Below are 9,363 nucleotides of genomic sequence, written 5' to 3'. Positions count from 1 at the left end.
AGTTCAGTTCGAGTAGGCGATTTGGGTCCATGCTCATTGTCTTGCACTTGTTCGTGTTGCATGTGTTTTGTCTCCACTGTTTGAACCTTAAACGGCATGGTACCCTACGTCTGAAGAAAGTACAAATGTGTTCTATTGATACTTTCTCAGCCGACGGGTACCGGACATATATGGGTTCCCTATTCCTATTTTCTACAACTACTATGAAGCATAGCATTTGAAAATCGACCATATTATCTATTCCTAATTTTTACAAACAGCTGACCATCGGATCCGAGGCTTCCTCTTGTTGTTACCATGTGAGAACGATGGTACACAGAAGTCGGATATGTCGGGTTTGCTGAATAGCGCGCGGTTTATCAATAGCACAAAGGCTCAATAAAAAAGCTCCCACTTCCAGCTAAATTATCTCGGTTTCTATCAGAGATATCAAAAATTTGTCAACTGATAAAATGTTTATCAGGTTATCAGCAACATTTTATCAGTTGACAAATTTTTGATATCTGTAACAGGAACCGAGATAATTGAGCTGGAAGTGGGAGCTTTTTTATTGAGCATTTATGCTATTTTAAAAATGACCATGAACCTTTAAATATCTCTTTGCCTATTAACAATCAACTATGCACCTTTAAAGATTTTCTACTGTAGAAATTGAGTNGTGGTTTATCATCGATTCTAGCTGCGCCCTACCGCACTCTCCTTCGCATTCTACAACCCCTGCGTCTCTCACTTCTCTCACCCAAGTCTTTCCCAGAGGATTTTTAACGCGTCGTCGCGCTGTGGGACCCAAATAAATTCAATAATTCCTTATAATCAATAGGACCGGTCCAATACAGGGTATAAATAGGCCGAGGAATCCCTGGAAAACGTCGTTCCTTTCATTTCTTCTTTCGTTTTTTTGTCCCATTGCTCATTCTTACTATTGATTTTCCAGAATCTTCCAAAAATTATGCCAGTCTGCGAGATCCATCTCCAACCAAGAGGTTCCGCCGAGCCACTCATCGTCAAGGATTTCGATCTTATCAAACAGATGCCAGTTGTGCTCGAGCTGTTGAGTTAGAGGTAAGGGATTACTGTAGCTTTTCTAATTGGTAGTTGGGTCATTTACCGTCATTTTTAGTCTTTTCAACAAAAATTTAAACCATTTTAGGCTAATAGTAACTTATGGAAACTAGATACTTTTAGGCTCAATGCATGGTATTTTAGACTAAAATTAGACAATTTTCTAGCAAAACTAGGCCATTTTAGTCCAAATTTCTATTAATTTCTAAATGGAATTTATCTAGATCTGTCCCAAGTTTTAAAAAATCTCTTTCGAAAATATCACACATAGGTAGTTTTTAACACACAATATGTGGTACTCCACCCTCCACCCTCGAGCCAAAATAGTTGAAAAAGCCACCACCACTTAACCGCCTTCCACATCTTCGTCGACAGTGGGCAGCGTGGTGTCGGGGATGTGGTGCGTGCTGGTGGGCGCGAGGTCGCGAGTTCGAACCTGCCTTGAATTTTTAGTTTTTCAAACTCTTTTTGGTTTTTGAGGTGTGTTTGAGCACCCTAGCAAAGCAAAAAAGTACGTCCCAATACCATTATCTAACCATTTTCTTTCAGAACCCCGACTGGGAAACCACCGATACCATCTTGGCAACACCACTTCCAATTCCATTTGAAAAAGAGACAATGGAGTTCATGTTCAACAACATGCGTCGCTACAAAGCGCCAGCCGACGACGATTTCGAGACAAAAGCCGAAGATTATCCAGAAGCCTACGCAAAGGATGTCTATGACCTCAAACCAATCATCGAATTGGCCAACTACACGGAGAACACGGATTTTATGAACTGTATCGGATTCGTGATTGCTAAGAAGTTGGAGAAAATGAGCATTGAGTCGATTGCCGAGTTCTTGGGAGTCGAGTGCTTGCCAGAGGGAAATTTCTTCGATGAGAAGGATGGATGGATTCATGCTCCAGCTGAACTCTTTGAGGCTGAGAAGTCACAGGCAGCAGGAGCGGCGCCACAAGCTCAGTGATCTTTTGATCTATTATTCCTAACCACCGATCCGGACCCCTCATTCCCTTTTCCTGTTTTTCCCAATCATCTTAACCTACGGGTATTTCTTCTTTTTTAAATCTCTCCCTATCCCTTTGATCCTAACCGATCCTCTCCTTTAAACCTTACTTAATTGATAAATAAATCTGTTACCGAACAACACTTCTTTTTCTTGAAAATTTCAAATTATACAATACGATTTTAATATCAATAGAAAGCCAAGAAAAAAAACCCTGAAAATTTCAAAAAAATAACTATCTTTCCAAATGGACAAAATTAATGATGGAATTTGGACCTTGATAACCCGGGAATTAAAATTTCAAATTTTGTAATTGTTACCAATTAAAAGCAAAAAGTTTGGCAATTCCAAAAATGTAATTATCTTTCCAAACGGACCATTTTAGATATGCGTCTTTAAACGTTTTCCACTTGGTGAAATCTTGAAATTCTAAGATTTGGACCCAGATAACTGGGCAGTGGGTGACAAAGTTCAGTAATTTATTATCACTCAAAAGCTGAAATTTTGAGGATCCCGAAAATATTTTTCATTTTTCAATAGGACAATTTTGAGCCAAGTTATGCGCCTTCAAAAAATAATGACTTTCAGATTTCGGAACTACGGAAATTAGGACCTTGATGACTTTGCAAATCAAATGAAATATAGGTTCTTATAATGTCACTGGGAAGCTCAAAATCCGGTGATTCCGAAAATACAGTTGTTTTTCTAATTGGACCATTCTGAGCCAAGTTACGCTGCGTTCAAGCGTGCTCTATGGACAATCTTCCGTTAGGCGCCTTTCTAGCCGGCTTCGCGGCAAATTGATAATTCAAAAAGCTTGGAAAACTCAAAAACATGCATTAGCAGAATGATACTAATATAACTTACACAATAAACTTCTTCCGGATCATCAGTTATCGATTTTCTGGGTGTCGTAAAAGAATCTTCATGGTCCAAAATGAAAATCGACCATCTTCTTCCAATATCCATTTCTGGCGACACTTCCGTCTTTTCGAATTCCATTTTTAGAATAAAATAGCTGGAAATAACCCCGACAAGTCTGAAAATCCGGGTGTATAAGTATTTATTCCGTTTTCTTTCCCTCCCCCAACTTTTATTTCCGCTTCAGTTAACTTCAAAATTTTTGAGGTCTCGCTACGTCATGTGTATAAGCTTCCGTGCACTTTGGGTGTCATGAAAACAAGCATGTTCATTGGTGTTTTAAGCTGAAAATGTCAGTAAACGCCTGGAAAAGTGATTCAGGAAGTTTTTGTTTCAAAATCCCGCGGTTTTGTATAGCAGGCGGCCTAGAAAACTCTGTGTGTGTACTCCTCGAGGACAAGAGGAATTAATTTATTTTTTGGATTTTTTCCAATTTTCTCGAACTTTTCTCATGGAATCCCGAGATTTTTGGTTTTCAAAAAACGAAATCAACAAGCGACCAAAGTTTTATCTAGCTCCGATGGTCCGCTACTCAAAGCAAGTGCCCAAAAAATCGATTTTTTAACAAATTTCTATTTTTCCAGACTCGCCTTCCGCCAACTCGTCCGATTATACGATGTAGACGTCTGTTACACCCCAATGATTTATGCCAAAAATTTCATCGAGTCAGAAAAGTGCCGAAATTCAGAATTATCAGTTTGCGAAGGGGATTCACCGTTGATAGTTCAATTCGCCACCGATGACCCATTTGTATTAGCCGAAGCTGCGGAAATGGTTTATAGGTGAGACAAACAGGGGGAAAATCTAATTTCAAGTAAAATTTCACCCAGAAAATTGATTTTGTAGTGAAAAAATAGAAAAAAAACTGATTTTCAGCTGCTCCTCAGGTGTGGACCTAAACTGTGGATGTCCTAAGCACGACGTTCGTTCAAAAGGCTTTGGAAGTGCTCTTCTGAGCAAACCAGAGCTCCTAGCCGATATGGTTCGGCAGACGAGAGCCAGAATTTCCGATGAGAATTTCAGCGTTTCGCTGAAAATTCGAGTGAATAAGGAGATTGAAAAGACCGTGGATTTGTGTAGAAAAGTGAGTTAATAGTCAAAAAATGATCGCAAAAGTCGAATTTCAGAGTGAAAATTACCCTAAAACATGTCTAAACCCTTAAATTAAGCCAAATTATTCTGGGTAATAAATTAGAAGTTTTAAGCAATTTTAGACTAAATTAAGGGTATTTTAAATCAAAATTTTCGCCGTTTTGAACCAATTTTGAGCCATTTTAGCCAGTTCACAGGCGATTTTAAGCCTATTTCTGACCATTTTAAACCAAAATCACAAGTTTTGTATAGTCTAAATTTAGGCTATTTTTGACCAGTTTTAGACGGTTTTGAACCGATTTTTACAGTTCAAAATCGAAATTTCAGGCTATTTTAGGGCTATTTTAAACCAAAATTTTGAAATTTGAAATCGATTTTTCAGCCATTTTAGCCCGAATTAAAGCTATTTAGAACCAAGTTTTAACAAATTTAAACCGAAATTTCAGGTTTCTTGAATCCCGATTTTCGGCTATTTTTGACAATTTCAGCATACTTGTAACGGGCCGGGCCGGGCTTTTTCCGGAATTTCGGAGGCTCGGCGGGCCCGTCATTTCACTAGTTTCGAAATTTTCAAAAAACATAAGGGGGGACCCTTATGTGATTTTTTTCGACCAAAGAATATTTTTTCGAGTTTTTCGATCTTTTTTGATCAGACAGACAAACAATCCGAAATACGAAAAAAAAAATGGAAAAAATTATATTGAGAGCTCAAAATTTGGCTCAATAATACAGAATTTTTGACACCGGGCCTTCCGGGCCTTTTGAGCCAAATTGTGACAATTTCGAACCGAAATTTTAACGCCGTTTTAAACCTAAATTTAGGCTATTTTTGACAAATTTAGGGCTGTTTCCAATAAGGGTTCCATTCGGTCGGGAAATTTAGCCGACCGACCGACCATCGACCCCGCCGACCGACAGCCAACCGAGTTGACCGATCGGTCGGAGCGCCAACCGTTTTCGTGCATTTGCTCGTCAACGTGTTTGCATACGCTGCATTGTATTTTACGACAAACTACTCAATAAATGCCTCGTCTGTCGTAAAATAAAGTACGCAAAAACTCGTATTTTGATGCGCAAAGGCACGAAATCGGCTGGCGCGCCGACCGATCGGTCAGCTCGGTCGGCTGTCGATCGGCGGTCGGCGATTTCCGACCGACCGAAATGGAAGCCTTAGTTTCCAAACGATTTTGACAATCTATGTTTTAGGCCGAATCCGCTGGTGTGACGCATCTAACCGTGCACGGACGAACGCCGTCTCAACACGCCGAACCAATCGATATCGAGGCGATTCGATTGGTAAAATCAGCTGTGAAAGTTCCAATAATTGCGAATGGAGGCATTACGAATCTACAGGAAGCAATGAATTTGGCTGAAAAAACTGGGGTCGATGGGATAATGGCGGCGAATGGGCTATTGGATAATCCGGCACTTTTCGCTGGCTACGAGTATACGCCTAGCGATTGTGTAGAGAGTTTTGTAAGGGTTTTTTGAGTTTTAGGCTGAGATTTGGCTCAAAATTCGCTATATTCCAGATGCGCCTATCTCGCGAACACGGCCTCGACTGGCTTCTCTACCATCAACACCTTCAATATATGCTCCGCCCACTTCTCTCGGCTCAACAACGACGAATATTCAATGAGCTGAACGGGCGGCTGGCGATTGATGGCTTTTTGAATAATTTATTGGCTGATTATTGATTTTTTTGTTGTTGATATTTCTGAAAAATTCCGCCTTTTTGTCCTAAACAATTCCATATTTTTTCCTGGTTTTCTATTGATTTTTGACTTGCTTTGCCCGGTTTTCTTGTAGATTTTTCCCAATTTTTGCAATTTTTGTTGATTTTGAGATAGTTTTTTTTTGTAAAAATGAATATAAAGCACACACAAAACAACAAAAATAATACCACAATTCAAAGGTTATTGCTTCAACAAAACACGAGCCAACGCTCGGAAATCGACGGCGTCGTTGAGTTTTTTGGCGATTCCGACGGGCGGTTTGAAGCCGGGAGCTCCTGAAAACCGTTAGAGATTTGGCGGGAATTTGAGATTTTTCAATAATTTGGAGAAAAAAGCGAAAAATTCGAATTTCCCGCGCATTTTCTACATTTTAGCAGTTGTTCGGCGGAGCGCAAAATCAGCAACATAAACATAGAACTTTCCAGAGAAATTTCAATATTTTTTAGCGAAAAACACAGAAAATAAGCGATTATTCTGAAGGTTTCGCCGAAAAATTCAAACTTCCCGCGAATTTTTTCCCGTTTTAGCGATAGTTCGGTAGAGCGCAAAACCCACAACAGAAAAAATGAGAAAAAAAAAAGATTTTTACATAAAAAGGTATTCTCAAACGAAAATCGGAGAAAATAGGCGATTTTTATGGAAATTCCATCGAAAAATTCAAATTCCCCCCGCCCATTTTCACCATTTGAGCAGCTATAGATCGGTAGAGCGCAGATTCTACAGCGAAAAAATGGTGGAAAATTCGGTTTTTCGAGAAAAAAAATGCATACAAAAAATATTTTAAGAGAAGATCGGAGGGAAAAAAAGCAAAGATTTTCAATTTTTTTGTCATAAACCAGTCAGTTTTTGATCAAACTCAACAATTTCAACATATTCGTGTTCAGCTTGGAAAGGGCTTCAAAATGAGTATAAACATGACTAGGATTGCTAAATTTTTGATTTTACGAGTTTAAAGGCGCAGCGGGAGGGGCAGGGGTGGCTGAATTTCAATTTTCGGGAAAGTAGGTCATGCTTATACTCATTTTGAAGCTCATGGGAAGCCAAAAACGAATATGTTAAAATTTTTGAGTTTAGTCGAAAATTGACAGATTTACGGCTCTTTTAGGCAATTCGACTGTGTATCTCGGTGGCAAACTTCGCTAATTCAGTCAGTTTTCCACCAAACCCAAAGTTTTTTACACATTTGTATTTGGCTTATAATGGGCTTCAAAATGAGTACAAACATGACTATCTCCCACGCATTTCTCAACAGAGCGCACTTACTGATTCCTGTCTGATGTCCATTATTGTTTCTCAGCGGCGCCGGTGCCACAGGTCCCCTCCCACGTCGTCCCACTGAAAAGAGCTCAAAAAAATTAGTAGAGATTCTTTGGCGATGTTACCTATACCAGAATTTCGGGTCATTGGTCGAACGATTGTACGACGATTTGATCTGGAATTAAAAACAATTTTTGGCGCCACACATTTTTGTGGTTATCCGTGGAGCGCGTTTGCTGCCAAAGCTTCTAGGAAATGCGCTCTAACGATAGTTTGTTCGTTAGAGCGCGTTTTCTCATTAGAGCGCACTTACGTTCTTGTCTGATTGAATTGTGCATTAACCAGGAGAATAGATAATAGAAGAACGAGAATGATGTGTGTGTTCATCTGGAAGTTCTGAAAATATTTTCGAACTTTTCAGAAAAAATAACTTTTAAATAAAATTCTAGAAACTTCTTCAAAGTTCTAAAGAAAGACCAATAAAACAGGGAGTCAGAAAAGTTGAAAAAGTAATTTTCAGCTTAGAAAATGCCAATCTTTTTTTGCGGTCTAAAAAATAATAAAATTCTAAGAATCCTAAAACTTCTATTCCATTTTATAGGTCAAAAAAGGTACTAAAATCCGAACCAGTTGACCGTGACCTAGAAAATAAGGAAACGGTAGGAACCAGGAAGGAAAATGCTTTGATTATTGACACCGACAAGGTAGATCGAAAGATTATAACTGTTGTAAATCAGTTAGTTTTCGACCAAGCTCAAAAGTTTGACTATATTTGTGATTGGCTTGAAAAGATCTTCAAAATGAGTATAAACATGACTAGGTTTACTCAATTTTCGATTTTACGACTTTAAAGGCGCATAAGGAGTGTCGAAAACCGAAATTCTGGGAAGTAGGTCATGTTTATACTCATTTCAAATCTCTTAATGAGCCAAATATTAATATCATAAAAATTTTGAGTATAGTCGAAAACTGACTGATTATATTATATATTATATATTATATATTATATATTATATATTATATATTATATATTATATATTATATATTATATATTATATATTATATATTATATATTATATATTATATATTATATATTATATATTATATATTATATATTATATATTATATATTATATATTATATATTATATATTATATATTATACATCCCTTTTAATACAAAAATTGAAACCTTCAAACCCCCTTTGATCGAGTGATTTCTGTGAGCTGCGGAGCTTAATTCTTCCTGTGAATCCTATTACACTAAACACCAAACGTTTCATTAAAGCTGTAAATCAGTCAGTTTTCGACCAAACTCAAAAGTTTAACCATATTCATGTTTGGCTTGTGAAGGGCTTCAAAATGAATATAAACAAGACCATGATTTCTCAATTTTCGATTTTTCGACTTTAAAGGCGCATAGCCGGGGTCGAAATTTGAAATTCTGGAAAGTAGGTCGTGTTTATAATCATTTAGAAGCTCATGACAAGACAATTTCAAATGAGGTAACATTTCTGAGATTAGTCAAAAATTGATGGACTTATGACACTTTTAAGCAATTCGACCGTGTAGCTCAGGTTTCAACTTTAAACTTAAAAGTGTTGTGAATCAGTCAGTTTTCGACCAAACTCAAAAATATTATCATGCTCATGCTAGGTTTGTGAAGAGCTTCAAAATGAGTATAAACACAGCTAAGATTTCTCAATTTTCAATTTTTCGACTTTAAAGGCGCATTGCGGGAGTCAAAACTCGAAATTTTGGTAAGTAGGTCATGATTATACTCATTTTGGAGATTATAATCAGCTTATCATGAATAAATTGAAATTTTGGAGTTTAGGCAAAAATTGGTTGGTTTACGGTACTTTAAAGCGTTGAGACAGTGTAGCTCAGGTTTCAACTTTGAATATATATGCTGTTAACCAGTCAGTTCAAGACCAAACTCAAAAATTTTAACAAATTTGTGTTTAGCTTGTTAAGAGCTTCAAAATGAGTATGAACATGACAAGGATTGCTAAACTTTTGATTTTTGACTTTAAAGGGGGACTCCGACCAGAAATTTTTATTGCATTAAACTGTGTTAAAAGTTATCTATTTTTCAAATATTATTGCGAAAAAATTCAAAAAAAAATTCGAAATCCCCGAAAAACGGCGTTGAAAAGGAAGAAAATTCAAAAAAAGGTGCCGCCGGGGGACGAGGATTTTCAGTGAGAAACCTAGGCCACGGCAGCGGGTGCCTTTCCTACGTGGCAAATTTTCCGGATTTTTTTCAATTTCATGTCCGGCAGGTAAA

The 9,363-nt window shown here is 37.6% G+C and overlaps 3 protein-coding genes across 3 annotated transcripts; 2 read left to right on the top strand and 1 right to left on the bottom strand.

The window, feature by feature from the left end:
- Positions 1 to 949: 949 nt before the first annotated feature.
- CBG23027 lies at positions 950 to 2,031 on the top strand (the record flags this gene model as incomplete). The annotated part of the gene is made up of 2 exons (XM_045244617.1): positions 950 to 1,039; positions 1,612 to 2,031. 2 exons carry the CDS (start codon positions 950 to 952, stop codon positions 2,029 to 2,031), a joined length of 510 nt encoding a protein of 169 aa, XP_045097698.1.
- A 673-nt stretch (positions 2,032 to 2,704) lies between these two features.
- Positions 2,705 to 5,780, top strand: CBG23028 (the record flags this gene model as incomplete). The annotated part of the gene is made up of 5 exons (XM_002643057.2): positions 2,705 to 2,715; positions 3,576 to 3,773; positions 3,868 to 4,075; positions 5,290 to 5,559; positions 5,616 to 5,780. 5 exons carry the CDS (start codon positions 2,705 to 2,707, stop codon positions 5,778 to 5,780), a joined length of 852 nt encoding a protein of 283 aa, XP_002643103.2.
- A 219-nt stretch (positions 5,781 to 5,999) lies between these two features.
- On the bottom strand, positions 6,000 to 7,463 carry CBG23029 (the record flags this gene model as incomplete). Its single annotated transcript, XM_002643058.2, has 4 exons — positions 6,000 to 6,094; positions 7,083 to 7,154; positions 7,202 to 7,251; positions 7,390 to 7,463. The coding sequence occupies 4 exons, from the start codon at positions 7,461 to 7,463 to the stop codon at positions 6,000 to 6,002; spliced, it is 291 nt and encodes a 96-aa protein (XP_002643104.2).
- Between the last annotated feature and the right edge of the window lie 1,900 nt (positions 7,464 to 9,363).

The sequence above is a fragment of the Caenorhabditis briggsae genome, assembly GCF_000004555.2.
Source record: "Caenorhabditis briggsae complete genome, chrIII, whole genome shotgun sequence".
Classification (NCBI taxonomy): domain Eukaryota; kingdom Metazoa; phylum Nematoda; class Chromadorea; order Rhabditida; family Rhabditidae; genus Caenorhabditis; species Caenorhabditis briggsae.
The sequence above is the reverse complement of the archived record's forward strand: the minus strand, read 5'-3'. Positions and strand labels throughout refer to the sequence as shown.